A 19607-nucleotide genomic window follows, 5' to 3' on the forward strand; every position below is an offset into this window, starting at 1 on the left:
ACTTTCGACCGTGGAATAAGGAGTTAGAGTTTGATTTATAGATTGATTAGTGACACCTACACTACAATGCTCGCTCTTATGGTAAAGGAAAACATTGTGAGGAAACCTGCATAACTACAGGTAGGTAGGTAGTAGGTTGTAGGTATCTTGATAATATATGAAGCCATAAACCCGCTGTGTACCAGCGTGGTGAAAAATGTTTCAAGTTCAAAGGCATTTTAGACCTTGGGCATACTCGCATAGCAGACGGTATTAATAATTTAAAATAACTAAAAATAATAATGAAATAACACCATCTTAGAATAATAACTGCCTCGCTTTGATCGCCAAAATAATGGCTAAAATATATACAACTTTACGATCAAAGCGTTGCCTTTTCGTGGATGGGCCTCATGGGTGAACACTATGAATATCATCGGGGCGTGTGTGCGTGGCTGGATACTGAACGCCGCCGCTGTGTGATAGTTTGAAAATGTCCTTCTACCGAGCTTTAGTTTACTATTATCAGAGTTGCCATAGCAGCATAAATTTAAAAATGAATAAACTTCCGCTATAGCTTTTCAATCGTTTTGTGTCCCTTAAATTAAAATAAACGTTTAAAGACTAATTCAACCATGACAAATAATTAAGAAAATGGAAGGTAAATAATTAAAGTATTGCACAAAAGAGTAAAAGTTTTTGTGCCTACTTGTTCATTTATTACTTGAACAGCGCTCTTGACTGTTATGGCGTTTGTGTCGCAATACACAACGCATAATCGCGTCTTCACCGTTTAAATCTTTGTTAAATTCTATTCAACTTAATCAAATTGGTACAAAAATCAAGAAAGCAATGGGGAGCCGTTTTGGCTAGGTTTCAAAGTCTCGACTGTGCAAATAAAGCGTTTTAGGTTATGTTTCCATCTTTCATAGGAATTTTAGGTGGGTTTCTGTAATTTCGGTTTTTTGATTTCGACTTTTCTCAATGATGGGTGGACTATAGAGTGATATCTGAATGAATTTCTCACGGTTTCTAGATATTCAATCATGGTGGGAAGTGCCCAGCATCGCGTACTTTTGTTCCTTGTTCAGGACAGCATTCAATCTGCTAGATTTTGATATAGAGGTGAGTGTGGTGTCGTGTTGATGTTGATTGTGTTGTGTGTGGCCCGCACGGGTGCTCAATCGTGTGTTGTTGTTGAAGGAACTTGAGGAGGCCCTGCTCACTGATGGTACTGAGGAGTCAGCCAGCTCCCTTCTGACAGAGCTCATAGTTCGCCTTCTAAATGGCTGTTTGGGCAACAATGATATCTCGGCGTTCAATTATCAGGTAAATACACATGGTTTATGTTATTTATTATGAATTATATACTACTTGATTGCTTAGAAGCCTATTGGCTACTTGATCTTCTGTGATAGATAACTTGAATTCATTGAATAGGTGATGACTTTATCAAAATAGTGCAATTAAAGGTAAATCCTGCCAGTCTGTTATGGCAATAGCTGCTTAATTGAATATATTATCAACTTCTGCACCACTTTGCCATATTGATGTCTATTAATGTAGGAACATGGTGTGCGAGTAACTGAGGTTAACTGGGACTGACAAATCAATCTAAAATCTTAAATACTTACCTACTTTTATTGGTCACTGTGAATAAGTCTTTGTAATCTGATCTAATGTAACATTACCTTTAGTAACAATTTTTTTATAAATTGCTGATGTTGCTATTTGGAATTAGGTAGTTGATACTTGTTATATTAATCTTATAATAATTATGGTTAGTTTATCCATTCCTGGCATAAGGACATACCTGAATCAGCTTTTGATTATAACCTATTGTCTATTTCAGATGTACCTGAGGCGACTCTTCAGGCAAAAATGTCAGGAGACCGGAAGATACAACCCCTTCAATACTGACATTGACTTTCAGTTCTTGCCACTCCGGACCAAAGTTGAGATCCTCTATGCTTTGTGCGACTTTCGCCTGGACGGGGAGGATGTCTTTGACTTGTTCAAGAACCTTGAAGCTGAAAGCCTGAGGGTTGAGCCTCTGGGGTATGTAAAATACTACAGTAATATTATTTTCATTCATTCATATTAATTCATTCCATTTATTTACACTAAAAAACAAGAAATCTTGTAGAACATAAAAAAATTTAGTATGAAACAAAATACACACAATAGTATGAATTCCATTTTTCCATTTCACAACAGCTCTGCATTCTATACTCAAGTTCTCCTTAACTTGATTATATTAGGTATGAAAATGACTGTGTTACAGACACATGACACTAACATCATGTTACATCAATTCCAGATGGGATGACAACGACTCCGCCTACTGGTACTTCTACGGCACGAGGTTATACAGGGAGGACATCATAAAGAAACCGAAGGGCAAGAGCAAGAAAAAGAAAGGCAAAGACGGCAAAAAACGCGGGTGGTTCTACGGGGATGACTGGCTGGATGATGAGGACTCGGAGCGGGTGTGGCAAGTGGTTTGCTTCACCGAGGAGGACTGGACCCACCTGACGGAGAAGTTCAGCAAGGCATCCAGCAAGGTGGAGAAAGAGCTCTTCCGGTCCTTGTCACAGAACTTCTTGCCGGAAATACCAAGGCTCTTCCTAGAGAAGGAACGCTTGCAACGAAAAAGGTATGTAGTTTTAAAATCCTTCACTTTTTCCTATATGTAACATACAAAAAAGGGGAATGATTATACTAATAATCTCTTAATGGAAAGATAGTTGTTTAATTGGACCTTAATATGTAAAAAGTAGCTTGTTGGGTTTAATGAAACATAAAAATTTATGTAGATTCAGTCTACAATTAATAAAATTGCATGTATAATTTAATTATGTTTTAAAAGCGATGGCGTTGCGCGGAGGCGTCGCGACTAGGCGTGGGCAGTTATTAGATTGTTAAGAGATTCTGTTTTAAAATAGACACACTTCTTCCAGTATTATTGATTTCGTCTCGGTTATTACTCTCTTTGATATTATTCCTTGGATTTTAAAGGTGCGGCTACATATTGCGCGGCACGTGTGTGCAAACCTTTATCTACTTATAATTTATGTAGCTGCCGCGCCATATCTAAAAGCACCTTTATGCATGCTGGTTACCATATTTTATATTCAATAACAGAAGGTATGGTAAAAATTAATTTATTTAGTTTTGTGTAATAGAAAATACTTGATAAGGTGCTATAATACGTGTATAGTCACTACCGACACTGCAGGCATATCATTCGACCTTTGCTCACTCCATCAATATACAATAAGTCCAACAATAACTCTCAATTACTGCTTGGTGATCAGATCATAATAAAATTGATATTGAACCACGCTATCTCTGCATAACTCATATAAAGCGACTACACAAAACTTATTAAATAATTACCTTTAATATTTTTGTCGTAATTGTTCAAATAGTGTGTATATGGATGTAAATATTTAAATTTTCTCTCAACTATACCAGAACCTAAAATGTTTAGGCTGCGTCTCCAGTAGACAAACTGGTTGCCGCCGACTGTATCAGTTTAGTATGCCAAGAGTTCACCCCTCTACGAAGCTAGGTAGCGACTAAATGAGGAAGTCCGAGGACCTGTCTTTTGGCGTTCCTTGATAGGGAAAGGCCTAAGTCCAGCAGTGGATGTGGCTTATGATCACGATGAATGCATCTCATCCTACCCAGTAAGGTACTTAAAGGTACATTATATAGTTAGTACAGTCAACGTTTTTGTACCTAGTGTATAACGAACAAACGGTCAATATTTGAATGAATAAACAGACAGTTTGTGAGTTTGTAAAAGGTACAAAAGTGTATACCTACTTATAAAATTGACTGTACAAGGCGTGACTGTATTTGTTGTGGTTTATGCAACTGACTGAACGCTGTCTACTGCGTCTCGGTACATCGATCTATACATAGAGTACGTCTATACTTGCCACCCACTGCCCTCGCAATAGGATTACATGTCTCACCGGCGGGACACAAAGGACATACGACATGAGCGTGCTTTCCCATTGTCGGCTTAGCCTGCGCCTGAACTAAGACCTTTAAAGATCAATTTTAAAATCCTCCCTTTCCGTATTAGATTGACAATATACGACAAATATGGTTTGTAACATACAAATACAAAGCAAAATCTGTCAGCATTTTGTTTACTGACAAACCGATTCAAGTTCTTTATGGGTGCGAGTCATGGACCATAAAGGAAAACTTCAAGAAAAAACTTGAAGCTTTCGAGATGTGGTGTTACCGACGCATGCTTCGAATCAGTTGGACCGATAAAGTCACCAATGTCGAAGTTCTGAAACGAATGCATAAGCAAGTGGAACTCGTGCGTACCATTAAGCAGCGCAAAGTAGCCTACTTAGGACACGTTTTGCGTAATAAACGATACCAGCTGCTACATACCATAATAATGGGCAAAGTGGAAGGAAAGAGAAGGCCTGGAAGGAGAAAATTGACGTGGCTGTGCAACATCAAAGAGTGGACCGGTGTAAAAACCGTGGAAGAATTATTTAAAACAGCCAGGAATAGAGAGCGCTGCAAAGAGCTGACTGCCAACCTTCAATGATGGAGAGGCACTATAAGAAGAAGATTCAAGTTCAACATAATGACAACCGTTGTACCATGAATAAAGTCACAAATCTTCTAACCGAACTAATTCAAAATAAGTGATTAGTGGTAGAAGTAGGTGTTATTTGTCGAAACGTGTCTTTTGCACTGATACTCCATCTGCTTCTTATATTGGTAATCTAAGCTTTCCGTGTTTCCTTGATATACGGTGAAGAGGCGTCGAGGGGTGCATTACACGTACAGTTTATTAAATCGATAATCTAACAATAGCCGGCCGCTGTACCGATTTGCAATATTTATTTAATCCACCGCCTATCGATCAGTTTATCAACTACGTAATACAGGGTGGGGTTTTATCAGTGATCGAGCCAACAGTAGATCAAATATCTGAGGGATTAAACAGCAATCCCAACTAATATTATAAATGTGAAAGTAACTGTGTCTGTCTGTCTGTCTGTTACTCTTTCACGCCAAGACTATTAAACGGATTTGAATGTAATTTGGTATACAGACGGTCTAGATCTTCAGAAAGAAAATAGGCTACTTCTTATCCCGGAATGCCCACGGGAAAACTTTTTAATGCGAAGCAAAGCTCGCTGAAACAGCCAGTTTCTTATTAAAAAAAACATGTAATTGGCAGTTTTGATATTAAATTGAGGTCCTGTACTGAGTACAAATTCTTGTGCTATATATTCGTGCGCTCCCTCACATACTGTGGAAAGCGCCACCTTTCATGAAGTGACCTGTATGTCTAATACAGCTTTCGAATCGAACAATGATAAATTTGCACTCTGTATAATCTTACATGCAACATTACAGGTCGATTTCATCGTCGTTCCTATCCATGGATTTACTTAAATGAAATAAAATATTTGATGTGGATTCATATTCAAACTGGGTGTTCCATTTCTGAGAGTACATAAATTCTAATAACATTTTTTTTCTTCGATAGGTATATTACATTACATAGTTATCATTTTGGATACCGTTCAATGTTCATACATAACTATGAAAGTATGAAACCTCACATTTACTTCTGGAAAGCCCGTAGCAAAATTCGGAATTTCTTACAAAAACTTTTAGTTATACTTTTGAATTGAACCGAAAATAGTTATATGACGTCATTATGATGCTTTGACGCGTTTACGACATTAGGTTGCCCGCAAACTACCGACTTTTGTACTTACCTACTACAGATAATCGGGATTTTTCTTTTTTTACGTTAATGTATTTCAGACCGACGAACGCACACTTAAACGCACGTTGCACTATTGAAATCAGTACGTTCTATATACCACCTACAGAAAGTCTATCACCGTTTACCGATCATGTGGGAACATCCTAAGGTCTCGTACAGATAATCGTGACGATTTTTTTTTCTGATTTACATACTTACCTACAAAAACTGAGGCACCGATTGTCGGTCATGTGCGGGCACCCTATATAATTGTCCTCCATCACTTTCTCGGAACAGCTGTCAGACCTTATCAAAGCTTACGGCATCCGAACGGCAGTTCCTATAACGACCCTGATGCGACACGTTAAGCCGGGTTCACACTAATGTAATGCAACATGCAACGTAAAACCACTAACACACCTTGAAAGCGTTTGCCTTCAACATTGTCGGGTTGAATCTTGCAATGCAACAAGATTCGAACCCCCGAATTCATAGAACGAACTTTCAGTTTACAAGAGATATGCGAGCTTCATCGTGATACTGAAAGTGTATTTGTGTTAGACAGAAAGTCAAATTCGAGTATGCTACTCGTTGATTTCAAATAGCATTAGATAATAGGTCAAACTGAGATATGATTTCAATCAATATTGACACTCTTGCTCTCTTGCTTGCTTGCTGGGCATCTCTATATTGGTCGATATTAAAAGTGAAGTGTGACTGTTATCATAATGCCTTAATTTGTCCTTTGGTCTATGACTATTTGGAAAAGAAAGGTATTTCGGAAACAGTAGCGAGTACTTGATGCTCAGCTAATGCGCGCTGCGTCCAACTTTCATGTAACTTTGCATGTTGCATTGCTTTAACCTGTACCTGGCTTTAGAATGTATTTCACAATACATTGCAGGGCCCTGGTGACACATATCCTATTACTGAGGCTGTCGCTAAAGGGGATCTAAGTAATTTTCCATTATGCTCTTATCATCATTGTTTGTTCAGCCCTGAAAAATATACACACTGAAGACTTCCTATTGTTGTGCTCTAGATCTTTTATATCCTTATCAAACTTCAAAGGGATACATCTAGTCATTGTTCTGATATACTTAGCTTCTTTTCAGCCCGTTTTCAACTAAGTAACTAGTATCAGTTTCTTATTCAAGAGTCAATACAATAGATGGCATTTACGTCATTGAAAAACAGTATTAACATTATTAGTACCTATGTATAGGTATCTAAATATAGAGCAAAACAACGTAACATTGTAAAAGCAATGGATAAAAGATGGTAAACTTTAACTGATATCCCTGAATTATACTGAAGAAAAATCCCTTAAGTAATAAAGTAATAATTGTTGCCTTACTAAACTTCTTCTGGTGTTGGCATTTGTTTGAAAACTTGTTGCAAAGTTAGCGGTATTAAACTCTTCCTTTCAAATACCTACTGCATTTCTTAGCTCGCGAATGTATCATCATCATTAACACAAGTCAACTGGTCCACCTACGGACGCTGATGTGATAACGATCGGATGGCGCAGTGGTTATAGTCTCGGACTGCTGTGCCCAGTATCCCGGGTTCGATTCCCGGCCGAGGCTGGTCGTAGGTATTTATATTACCTAAAGCTTTCCTTCTCTGCACTTGGCGAGCGTAACTGTGACTAATTTAACAGAGAAAATAATATTTTTTGGTGATAACAATATAAATGCGAATGCAATTTGGGCATTTACTGTAAATTGAACCTTGGAATGTAACATACACGACATAATTACAAGATTTATAAGTCAAAACGGAAAAGCTAACGTTTAAAACACATTACACATACAGCTACTAAAAAGCCGGCAAAAGTTAGAGATGAATGCACTACGTTACAAAGCCGGTAAACATGCGCAGATGACAGGTATCGCGATGTACCTGTCTCGCGCACCGTTCATCCCCAGTCAACCCTCAGCCCCCACGCTCAACGGTCGTGATTGAGGGAAAACTTATTGACATTAACTACCGGCTTTCGTAGTATTTTCGACATGCCCCCACGTAAAGGGAAGATGAAAAGGAAACGGTACTCGCTTGTTTTTACAAAAAATATAATTATTTAATATTGTGATGTGTTTGTTTATAATGTGTAGTGGCTAGTGCTGGGCGAATTTGAAGTTTTATTGTGCGAATATCATCGCGATGTGTGTGGCTCAAACTTTAAGAAACTTCAGTGCCAGAGATCGCGGCATGACATGTTTATCTACGGAGATAAACTCGTATACATCTCACCAATTATGTGATTAACGCAGATCGTGATATAGTATCGTTTATCTATGTAGATAAATATGACATGCTGTAGGGACAGGATTCGTTGCGAATTTCCTATTTCCACACAAAGCTGGTTGTGAGCGTGCGAAATTCAGTGGCGCCACCTGCAAAAAGCTGTGCGCATTTAATTATTTACCATAATGTGCATCACACATTTTATGCTTGCTAAAGTTACCCCACAAACTATGCCCACTATTCTACAACTCTATACATATTAGTAGCACATGTATTATTGCAAATGGCAAGTATATTGCCGGCTATCTTTTTAACACTTCTGAAACCACCTACACAATCACGAGCGCATTCAACTTCCTCGAACCGCCGTCAAATCCATTCCACCATTAAACACGTCTTTCACAAACCTATCCTTCGAAGTGCCGCTAAATCCATTCCACCATTAAACACATCTTTCACAAACCTACCGTTCGAAGTGCCGCTAAATCCATTCCACCACTAATCACACCCATCTGACCACCCCCTCTACCCCAAGGTTGCTGGAGCTGGCCCCGCGGCGTACGTCCAGCCGAGTGCTGCAGAAGATCAAGGAGAAGGAGGAAGATAGCAAGACGGGAGACGACTCCAAGAGCCAAGACGACAGCCAGGAAGCAAGGAAGGACCAGGCACGCGAGAACAGGGCTAAGAGACGCAACTTGATCAGGTATTTAACGCATAGATGAAAGTTTTTTTTTTTTTTTAATTTGTCTGAACGTGAATTCTTGATGAAAGTCTCGGAAAGAAACAGAGCTCTTATATATTCTACGAGTAGAAGAAGAATTGGTGCAAGAAAGTCTAGAGCTGAAAAACATGCTTCGGTTTGTAGTTTTTGTTTGCTCAGATAAATTATTATTTGATAAGCTTTACCATGGTTAATTTACGATGTCTGCTTACTCAATGCTAAAAAATCAAATTGGTCCACACGTTTTCCTGTGAAAGAGTAAAAAACATCCATTCATACTCAAAAACTTTTATATGAATAACACGTAAATACATCAAACTTATCTTTCGAAAGCTGTAAAAGAATACACTACGAATTTCCAAAGGCAGTGTGTCCCACAGGTGTATAGCCCTGACAGAAAAATGTAAATGAGTGTAGTGCAAACGGTGCCGTAGTATTTCGGCTCACTATATTGGAAAATCCAGTGAAAGCCTTTGTGAGAATCACTTCGGCCTATTGTCTGCATAGAATTGAAAACAAAAACAAAACTGTGATATCTGCCTGTCGTTTGCCAAGCGTGGAGATAATGGCTAAAATCCTTTAGTCATGGAGGAGGCCTGTATTGCTGTGGACTATTACGGGTTGTGTTTGTATTTTATGGAAGATACGCCGTCAATACTGCCTTATTTTTTTATACTCAGCTAGGACTAAATATTGTTTGTTTCCATCAATTTTCATTACCCATTTAATTTAGAACACTCTATTTCCACAAGCGTTACCTGAGCACCAATTAATACGAGTATTACAACTTTTTAATCTGAAACACAGGAAAAACTCTGATATTTCCTAGTTCAGAGCAGTATTTCGCCTACCTTTAACATTAAGAGTTGATTGTTAAAATACTACGTATAGTTTTCTGTTTTTTTAATATTCTATTCTATTATACTCTATTCTATTCTAATTTCCAACAGATCAAAATCCGAGTCGTCCGATTCGTCAGACAGCTCTGCGAGCGAAAAAGAGATGCCTCGCAAAGTGGTAAAGGTGGAAAAGGGGGCGAGCAGTAAGCGGTCAAAAAACTCCTCCGCTACCAACAAAGGCGAACCTCCCCCAGAACCACCCGCCAAGCCCGGCAGAAAGACTAACAACTCGCTAGCCAGTGCCACCGGGCAGATCCTCATACCTGACACTGAAGAACCCACTAACAGCACGAGGAAGAAACTCAAAACCTCGCAGATGTAAGTGGTATATAATAGACAGTTCAGTCTCACATACTTTATTCAACTTTAACATAAGAAATGGTTGTTATATTGGTTTTGTTTCTACTATAGTCGAGTTAACGTAGTAACCACAGTACTCATGTATCCAATAACTCAACCCTGCTCCCAGTTTCAGCCAGACGGAAGAGGACATCCAAACAGACATGTACAAGGTTCTAGAACAGTTGTCGAACCACGAGGATGCCTGGCCCTTCATGGACCCCGTCGAAGAAGAGTATGCTCCCAACTATTATGCGGTGATACGGAGGCCCATGGATCTCCACAAGATGGAGGAAAGACTGGACTCGGGGTTCTACACTGACTTCTCCATGTTCAAAGCGGACTTCAAGCTGATTGTTAACAACTGCCGGCTTTACAATGGGCAGGATAATGGTGAGTGGAAAACAAATCTAAATATCTTGCATTTGGAGTGCAAATTCTTGATTCCTTGATTGCGTCGTATGAACTGCGATGTGTTCAGGGCTCCAGGCTCTTAATTTGATGTTCATTAATATGTCACTGCCGTGTAATGTAAAGTGTGCTTTGTTCAAATCCTGGTAATGCTACTGCATATACCTATCTGTTTGTTAATTACATGGAAATTCATAGAGTCATGTATAATTTTATCTACTTACTCAACTCAAAACCTCACCATCACATTCCAGAGTACACAATAATGGTGGACAACCTGCAAGCGGCGTTCGACCGTCTCACCGAGAAGTACATTCACCGCGTGTCGTCGTCGGACGAGGAGATCGCCGTCGAGTTCCAGCTGCCGACGCCTCCGAGGAAGCACAAGCTGAAGAATACCGATGCGGAGCCCAGCCATAAGAGGAAGAAGCGGAAATCACACTCGGATGCCGGTATGTTGGGAAGATTTTACGTTACCTTTTCGTGGTTAGTGAAACGACCGAATGGCGTAGTGGTTAGTGACCCTGACTACTGATCCGAAGGTCCCGGGTTCGATTCCCGGCTGGGGCAGATATTTGTTTAAACACAGATATTTGTTTTCGGGTCTTGGATGTGCCCGTAAAATGGCAATAGGCCCGCCCCCTATTACATTGGGACTAACATAACACTCTGGCGAAAAGTGGGTGCAACAATGCACCTCTGCCTACCCCGCAAGGGAGTACATTAGTACAAGGCGTGAGTGTGTATGTGTGTGTTTTTTTTTGTTACGTTTTACACAAAAACTGAAGCACCAACGCTTTTATTCATTGTGTAAATAGTTTTTTCCTGATCAACGTGAATTTTATACAAACTACTCTTTTATAAGCAATAGTCATTTTCAATGACTAGGAAGGCACTGGTTCTTAAAATACAGGGTACTCTGTTAGATTGCAAATTCGAATGAAGACTATTATTATTAAATAGCAGTACTAAATCTTGAGTATGAATCTGTAGCATGTTCACGCGGCCTTTATGGCCGCCATGCTGCGACTCCAGCACCTGAGCATACGAAACTGACTTAGAATTATATCATTTCAGACACCACGTCAGCGACGGAAGCGAAGTCAAGCTCGGAACTGGCACCAGAGGAGGAGCCCCTGCCCTCCGCTTCAACGGAGAAGGAATCTCGACGCAAGTCCAAGGAAGGCAAGACGAAGAAGAAGCGTAAGGGCCACCACCGCCACGGGAAGCACTCACGTGAACATAAAAAGGACAAATCACCCCGGGGCAAGGGCTCCAAGCATTCCCGAAGACACGGCAAGGATAAGAAGTCCAAGAAGAAAAGGCGGCATGATGAAAAGCCGCCCGTAGAGAAAGAACCCGACCCGCCGTCCATAGAGAGCTCCCCCCGTGGCCGCAGCGCCAGCCCCCTCCCCTCCATACACACGCACTCGCCTACCCCCTCCCCCTCCCCCTCCCCGTCCCCCACACCCGTCCCCGACCTCGACCCAGACTTCTTCAAGGACAAATACGACAAGATAAAGGAACGCCGCCGCACCGCAGCTAAAGACGCCTTCGACACGCTCTGCGATGCCAAGGCTAAAGACAAACACAAGAATCTCCCGGCCGAGAAGGAAAAGAACCAGAAACTGCGAGAAACCATCGAGAAGCTGAAGGCTAAGAATGAGAAGTACAAGTCCACGTCGCCGTTCAAAGGCTTGTTTACTCCGGAAAAGGGGAAGGCGAAGAAGGATGGAGATACAAAGGAGAAAGATAAGGAGAAGGAGAAAGAAAAGGAAAAAGATAAGGAGAAAGAGCGTGAGAAAGAAAGCAAGGAGGAGCGAGATGATCCCGACTTTACAGACGACGAAGAAGATGAGAAAAAGTCCAGCAAACCGTGCAAGAAGGTCAACAAGAAACAAGCCTCCGCTAAGAACGAGTCGGCCACTGAAGCGCTAGAACAAGCTGTGAAGGATATCAGCAAGTGGCTGGACGACCCCCCGCTGGGCGCCCCCCGCGCCGCGTCCCCCGCCTCGCCCCCGGCGACCCCCGACGACGACCCCACAGATAACCGCTCCTTGCTCTCACGTAGGGAACTCAACAGGAAACGACCCTCGTCTAGGGAACCCAAACTGCTGAAGCGCAGCCAAATACAACGCACCATCGACCGCCTCCAGCCCGGGAAGAGCAAAGGCAATCTGATCACCAACAACAAGAATGTCGAGAGGGAGAAAGTAGAGGAGGATGTGCCAGTGGGAGTCGTGAATAAAGTGAAGGAGACGGCCCGCGCTGAAGAGTCCAGTCCTAAGCTCAGTCTCGGCTCAGTGTTGCAAACCGTAGAGTTTACGCTCGGGAACGATCACAATTTCGCGGACAGCAAAGACGAAGAAAAGTCTGAGAGCAGCAACGCGTCGGTCTCGACCAAGAGCGAAGAGAAGAAGGAGGAAAAGGAACCTGTTGAGGTGAAACCAGCGGAAGAGGTCGCGCCGGCCGCTCCAGCTAAAGAGGACAAAAACGTGGAAACCGAGCCTATTATCGTCAAGCCGAGCCAAGAGAAAGCCACGCCCAACCTCAGCGCCTGGCTCAAGGCCTTCGGGACTCCCAAAAGCACTCCGCCGTCAGCCACGACCAAGAAGAAGCCCGAAGACGGCGAGGAAGACAAACAGGAACCAACGAAGGAGGAGAATAAGATCAGCAGTCCGAAGGCCAAGTACGACTCCCCGCCGGACGCGGAGGCGGGCGCGGAGGTGGCTCGCACTCGGCGCGCGTCCACCGGCAGCTCCGTCTCCGAGCGCTCCTCCTTCAGCCAGGACCTGGACTCCCCGCGGCACCACGTGGCCCTGTCCTCCCCCCTACTGCGCTCCCCAGCCTCCCCTCGCGACGACTTCCAGAAGATCACCTACCCGATCATCAACGGAACCGTCAGAGCCGGGTTTTATCAAGATACGACGTCGATCAAAAGCAGCCCCGACAAGAGTTGCAGCCCGCGCGACCCGCCGCAGTCGCCGTACTCGCCCTACTCCCCGCATGTGTATGCTAATGCGTCGGCCACGCCCAACTACTTCGTGGATCATAACAAGAGTCCGCTGCCCACGTATGGTCAGGCTCAGCCTCCACCATACTACGAGGCGCGAGGGGCGGGCGTGAGGCCGCGCGTGCACGAGGACTACACGGCGCTCGGCCCGGACTCGCTCCCCGCGCCCCCCGCCCCCGCCCCGGCCCCCGTGTTCCCCGTCAAGAAGCGCACTTACAACGAGCTCGACCAAGCACCAGAAGAGAAGACCCCGGAGCCGAAGCTGACGCCGCCGCCTGAACCCAGCAAGGGCAATTACCAGAAGATGCAGATGCACTCCGTGGACGAGATCGCGGCCGCGCTGGCAGACAAGCCGGAGAACAAGGCGGGGCTCAGCAAGCCGCCCGAGTACATGGACCGCCTCAAGGAGAGCAGAGAGCCGCCGCCAGCACCGCCTGTGTATGACGAGCCCAAGAAGATAGACAACACTGGCATAATGGACGCGAACAAGCCGATCGGATTGACCAAGAACGACAACGTGGACATGGTGAACATGGGCTACATGAACCCGGAGCTGGAGCGGCGCGCCGAGGAGTACCGCAAGCCGCCCGCCCAGCCCGCGCCGCCCGCCCAGCCCGCGCACCCGCCCAAGGGCTACGAGATCGACGCCATCGCCATGAACCTCGGCCTCAACAACCAGAACCTGCTCAAGTCGATGCAGAAGGGCGCGATCCCGCCCGCCCACACTCAGTCCGCTGATTTGAACCTGGCGCATTTACTGGCCCACGAGTACGACCAACACCAGCCGAACTACCAGCTCAACGACATCGACGCCGTCAACAAGAAGATGTACTCCGCGCCGTCCACGGCCCTAGACTACGGCAACTGGAAGCTTCCTGGCCAGCGCAAGGACGCCCCGTCCGACTACTCCGGCTACAGCGAGCCGCGCAAGCCCGACGCGCCGCTCAACTACAACAAGAGCGTGCCCTACCACGGCTACCCGGCCGAGCTGCGCATCCCCAACCCGCGGCTCAAGCAGCCCGCGCCCGAGCCCGCCAAGAAGCAGGACAAGCTCATCCAGAACCACCCGCTAGTAGGCTCCATGCAGTACAAGCCGCCCTACACGCAGATGCTGGACCGCTACGACGAGCGATACTTGGGCTTCCCGCCCGCCTACGACAAGGGCTACCAGATGGCGCAGATGTTCGGTAAAGACGCGCCCGCGCAGTACGCGCCGCCCGCCGCGCCGCTGGGCAAGGAGTGCAAGCCCGCCGCCGCGCACTCGCACTCGGCGCACACCTCGCACGCACACTCGTCCCACACTCCGCACGCGGCACACACCTCGCACGCGTCACATGCTGTGCACACCTCACACGCGTCACACACTCCGCATGCTGCTCACAAGGCACATGCGACCAGCATGGCTCATGCTACGAGCATGGCTCATGCCACGAGCATGGCCCACGCGGCGCACACGGCCCACGCCGCCAGCATGTCCCACGCTGCCGCCAGCATGTCCCACGCCGCGGCCAGCATGTCCCACGCTGCGCACTCATCCCACGCCGCGCCCGTCGACTCTAAAGCCAAGCCGAAGCGCAAACGCACGTCGGAACCGAAGCCGACGCCCATGAGCCTGCCGCAGGGCTACTCGGCCGCGCCCGCCGACCCGCTCGCCTCCGTCAAGACCAGCATGGCCAGCATGGTGGCCGGCTCCGCCTTCAACTTCGCCGCGTCGCCCAACATGGCGCTGGGCGGCGCGCTGTACGGCGACAACAGCTTCTCCATCGAGGACTTCCGCAACTCGACCAACCCGTTCATCACGGCCAACTACATGGCGGCGGCGGCGGTGGCGCAGCGCGAGGACAAGCTGGGCCGCTCGCTGCAGCGCGGGTACGGGTTCGTGGGCGAGGGGTCGCCGCTGTACCAGCAGTACCTGCAGCGGCACCAGGAGGAGCTGCTCATGGGGCTGTACGCGCCCCCCTACCCCGCGCCCCTCGCCGCGCGCCAGCCCTACGACCGCCCCGCCTGGCTCTAGCACCTGCTGCGCCGCCACTAGCACCACCACTACTGCTATCTATGCGATCAGTAGCACGGCAGGCGAATACCCCTCACGGACAGTTTAACAGTGTTGACTACCTACAGTGACTATTTTATTGCGTTAGTTTCTAGTGACATGACAAGTTTTATAAATGTAATTTTATTTTTTATTATTTGTGATTTTAATTTAATCATAACCTGTGATCAGTGGATGCGAGTAATACTTATTAATTTGTTAATTTAGTATTGTAATTTACTCATTTTTACTTTCATTATTATGCTGAGTTTATTAGTGAGCGTATACTGATAAATAATCGATTTATCATTAAGTGCTTATTATTTTAATATACAACAGTAAAGTCACAATGACTAGTTAATAATCTATTTTATACAATATTGTTTTATTTTATAATACGCCACTTGCTTTCTAATTATTATTATTTTACTGCTATGTCATGTTAAGTTAGAAATATACTTAATTGATGTTGTTAGTTAAATAAATGTTTATGCGAATCTGAAGTGGGCGATCCAGTCCCAGTGGAAGTAATGTAATGTATATTTCTATATAATTTGACGCCAGTAACTCGATGTAGATCAATTGCTGTTAAGTTTTACTGGTCCCTGACTCTGAGGATAGACGAAAATATACCTAGTTATATTTGGACGCGTAAGTGTATTTATTATTAATGTTTTTTTGTAAATAATTATTATCAATGTTTTCATGTAGTAATTTAATGTAACAAATAAGCTTAAAGTAAAATATTTCTATTTAAGTTATGTTTGTAGTTGATCTGTAGACCGTTTTAGTGTATGTATTGTATATTGAAATCTTTATACTCAAAAGATATACAAATTAATGTTAAATAAGAAAGTACCGATGGAGGTAGATAATACTTTATTTCTTATTATTACATACTTACAGATTATTTATTGCCTTTCTTGCAAGGTTTGTTACTGAACTGTTAGATAGGTTGACTGGTGGGGCCGACACAATAGAAAAGTGTGACAATATTATGTTGGTTTTACATTTTTCGTGGTGTTAAGAATACGGGGCACGTTCGCCTCGAACCAACTAATATGCAAAAGAGTTATTATATCTCATGTCCATGTGTTAGGTGAGAGATTTTATATAATAGGTACAGTAATTACGGATAGACAAATTGTATTTGTAACTCGTCGTATTCCACAAACATAGTCCACACTAACTAGAGATGCCCACTTTTAACCCTACGAGTCCTAAAACGACCTTTATTCCCGGCCCTATTGATGTGAAAGCACCATTGCATTTTGAGTATGTTCATTCATGTTGTTTTAGTGCAATAATGTAAAATTTTACGTGTTTTCTTAGATAGTTACCTACAGTTTCTATAAAGTTTAGATTTCACTGTATGTTTAAAAATAATTTCACGAAATCTGTCTTGAACTAATGAATATATTTCTTTGTAATGGCAAAAATGAAAAAAAAGTTTTGTATTTTGATACTATAAAAGGAGCCATTATCTGCATATTTTATTCCTTGGTTTACCTAAAAAGTACCGACAAAAATATTTTTTATTGTTTTAAATTTTACTGTCTGTCCTCTTCTAGCAGGCAAAATATCTTAATTTTGACTATAATTTTCAAATTATTAATGCATTGTAAATATTTTAATAAGTACCTATGTATATTTTAAGATAAAGTTTAATTCATGGATGATTTAGCATTTTCATTTCGACACTAGCACCATAGTACCCTATAGATAACTAGTACCACCGTGTTATGACGAGTATTGAATAATGATGATATGAGTAGTGATTCTTGAGGTTGCACCCACTGATGCTTTTCGGCAGACCCTAAACGGGCACAAAGAACAATAGGATCCTATTATTTATAAATCGTTATTATATTTCTTCGTACATGGCCCATATTGAAAATAATGATTACAGCGCCATCTAGGAACCGCCATTATAAGTGGCAAGCCCACCCTTCTATAGTGTTTTTTTTCCTCAGTGCCTCTTGTATGTGCCAACCTCATTTATAACACCATAACACCCCAATAAAAGTTAGTTACATATTAGATAGGTCGATCAAACTCAGATGATTCATATTATATACTAACGCGTAGTATTGACCTACTCAATACTACGCGTTTAACTAATAGTCTAATTTATGTCCCTATGAGACCCTAATTATAAGGGACAAAATAAAATGCACTATTTATTATGTGAGTATATTTAATTTAGCAAAGCACTACCAGAGTTCCAAAAAATATTGCTTTGTAAAAAAATTACACAACAATTCTTACATTCTTCTGCAAATAGTACTTTTTAAAGTAGCATAAAAACTTCCTTTGATATACATTCTAATTTGTGTCGCCTAAACTCTTTACAATAAGAAGTGCACAGCAAAAAAATGATACTAAAAGTATAACCTAGTTTATTAGACAAGACGGCAGTAATTATTTCAATTTAAAAGCACTTTAATCACCTACAGTTAAACACCCTCGATTCAAATCCCCCCTTTCAAGTCTGAGTGGCCAATTAAATCTATGATATCCCTTCACATCTCATTAAAATCTAAGCTTTATAAAGTGTAGTAAGAAACTACAATAGTACAATTATTGCTTACTTTGTATGAAATAGGCACTCTTACATACAGGTTATTCTGTTAACATAGTTATAATTATCTCTATAAATAAGACACAACATTTAAACATCAGCTTGGAGTGGGTATGCACATGTATGGCAACTCAAAATAACATAACCCTCTTGGTATTAACTAAGTTTTACTCTCAAAGCACAAATTTATTGAAACTCACACAGAAACATTCAGTAACTCAAAACTTTCTTGAATTCACAAATTGTTAAATATTTTGTATTTACCATTATTCAGTGCATACTGCCACTCTCTAATAATGAATTAGCTAAGTAATAACATTACCTATTGGAGGTGAATTATAAACATCATGTTTCCTGTAAAGGATGTACTCCATACTCCTGTATACATAAATATAAAAAATACACTATCAATTAATGGTTTATCAATAAACTAGGTTATGCTGAATATAATATATGATTTAAATAACAGTTTATAAAAGGCATCTTTCCAGAATGGGAAACCCAAGATCTTTTGGCAATTTCCTACTCACTTAAACATTATCTAGGGTAGAACACAGAAAATAAATAAACTTTTGCTTCCCCTTTGTTGTTTGACAAATGACCTAATAATTGGGTAAAAATTCTAGAAAGACATCTTTTACAACCTACCTACATAATATAGAGATATTAATGACTTATTGCTTGATCAATGAATTAGGTTAGGTTATTTAATAAAAAAATTAACATTCTATTAATACATACTAATAACGATCTTGTGGAAGGCTCATTACTTGTTACATTAAAATAAGTCAAGCATTGGCTTGAAGTAAAGGGGCAAATGAACTGTTATTGAGCTTCGTTCTGACACTTGCGCTGTTTGACCATTTCTCTAATAGTGCCTTCGAATTCCTCTAAGTTCTTCTCGAGATATTGTTTGTTTTTCTCTAGTTCCTTGCTTCGGGCTGCTACAAGGGACTTTCGGTTGGCCAAGCTCTTCTTTACTTCCTCGAGGTCTGTGAGGAGGAACATTCTTCCCACGGACTCGTAAGTTTTAGTTTCTGGTGGTAAAGTGCTCATTGTTCGCTCAGTCATCTCAATGCGATGAGTAAGACGCTCAAAAACTTCAATTTTAGAATCTATGATATGGACCCTTTCACTTGTCTCCACCATTTTGTGCTGAAGTTCTCCAAAAGCTTTTTTGAGTTCCATATCTACGAGCTTTGCCATTTTAATGATCGGTTGTGTGCTTCTTCGTTAATTTTAACGATTTAGAAGCGGCTGTTCACTTCACCTAATTTGTCACTTTTCAAAGGAAAAAAGTTAGGTTATTAGTGTTGTGTACTTTTCATCTGCATTCATCTGTCAGAAAATCGATATTTCGCTACGAGAACAATCAATAGTATATGTCGATGTCGGTGTCGATGATACAGTTGAACGATGCACAATATACTGAAAATACGTACGGGTTACAGGACACGGGACCCATTATCAAAGAAAGACCACGACAAAGGGTCAAACACACAACAATATCTTTGCGATATAAATCGCTCGGCAAACAGTAATACGGTAAATAAATTTAATTCTCTTACCCAGTACAGTACACGGGACAGTGGCAGGTACAGTAAACATTCCAAGGGGTTAT

At 42.5% G+C, this 19607-nt stretch overlaps 2 protein-coding genes across 3 annotated transcripts; one reads left to right on the forward strand and one right to left on the reverse strand.

Moving 5' to 3' along the window:
• Positions 1-517: 517 nt before the first annotated feature.
• LOC105382714 lies at positions 518-17084 on the forward strand. 2 transcript variants are annotated; one of them, XM_048632437.1, is made up of 10 exons: positions 518-640; positions 1016-1104; positions 1183-1308; positions 1832-2037; positions 2300-2635; positions 8526-8693; positions 9662-9928; positions 10080-10342; positions 10615-10812; positions 11438-17084. In XM_048632437.1, exons 1-10 carry the CDS (start codon positions 634-636, stop codon positions 15385-15387), a joined length of 5610 nt encoding a protein of 1869 aa, XP_048488394.1. In that variant the 5' UTR covers positions 518-633; the 3' UTR covers positions 15388-17084. The 2 variants fall into 2 exon arrangements, with proteins under 2 accessions (XP_048488394.1, XP_048488393.1); XM_048632436.1 differs by lacking the exon at positions 518-640 and adding an exon at positions 684-920.
• A 1580-nt stretch (positions 17085-18664) lies between these two features.
• LOC125491167 (prefoldin subunit 1) lies at positions 18665-19315 on the reverse strand. Its single transcript, XM_048632438.1, has one exon. It carries the CDS (start codon positions 19190-19192, stop codon positions 18812-18814), a length of 381 nt encoding a protein of 126 aa, XP_048488395.1. The 5' UTR covers positions 19193-19315; the 3' UTR covers positions 18665-18811.
• Between the last annotated feature and the right edge of the window lie 292 nt (positions 19316-19607).

The sequence above is a fragment of the Plutella xylostella genome, chromosome Z (assembly GCF_932276165.1).
Source record: "Plutella xylostella chromosome Z, ilPluXylo3.1, whole genome shotgun sequence".
Lineage (NCBI taxonomy): Eukaryota > Metazoa > Arthropoda > Insecta > Lepidoptera > Plutellidae > Plutella > Plutella xylostella.

Coding starts and splice junctions, on each gene's coding strand:
- LOC105382714 (XM_048632436.1), top strand. CDS start 893: ATGTTTCCATCTTTCATAGGAATTTTAG. Junction 8,694..9,661: donor AAGAGACGCAACTTGATCAG/GTATTTAACGCA, acceptor AATTTCCAACAG/ATCAAAATCCGAGTCGTCCG. Junction 9,929..10,079: donor AAACTCAAAACCTCGCAGAT/GTAAGTGGTATA, acceptor CCCTGCTCCCAG/TTTCAGCCAGACGGAAGAGG.
- LOC125491167 (XM_048632438.1), bottom strand. CDS start 19,192: ATGGCAAAGCTCGTAGATATGGAACTCAAAAAAGCTTTTGGAGAACTT.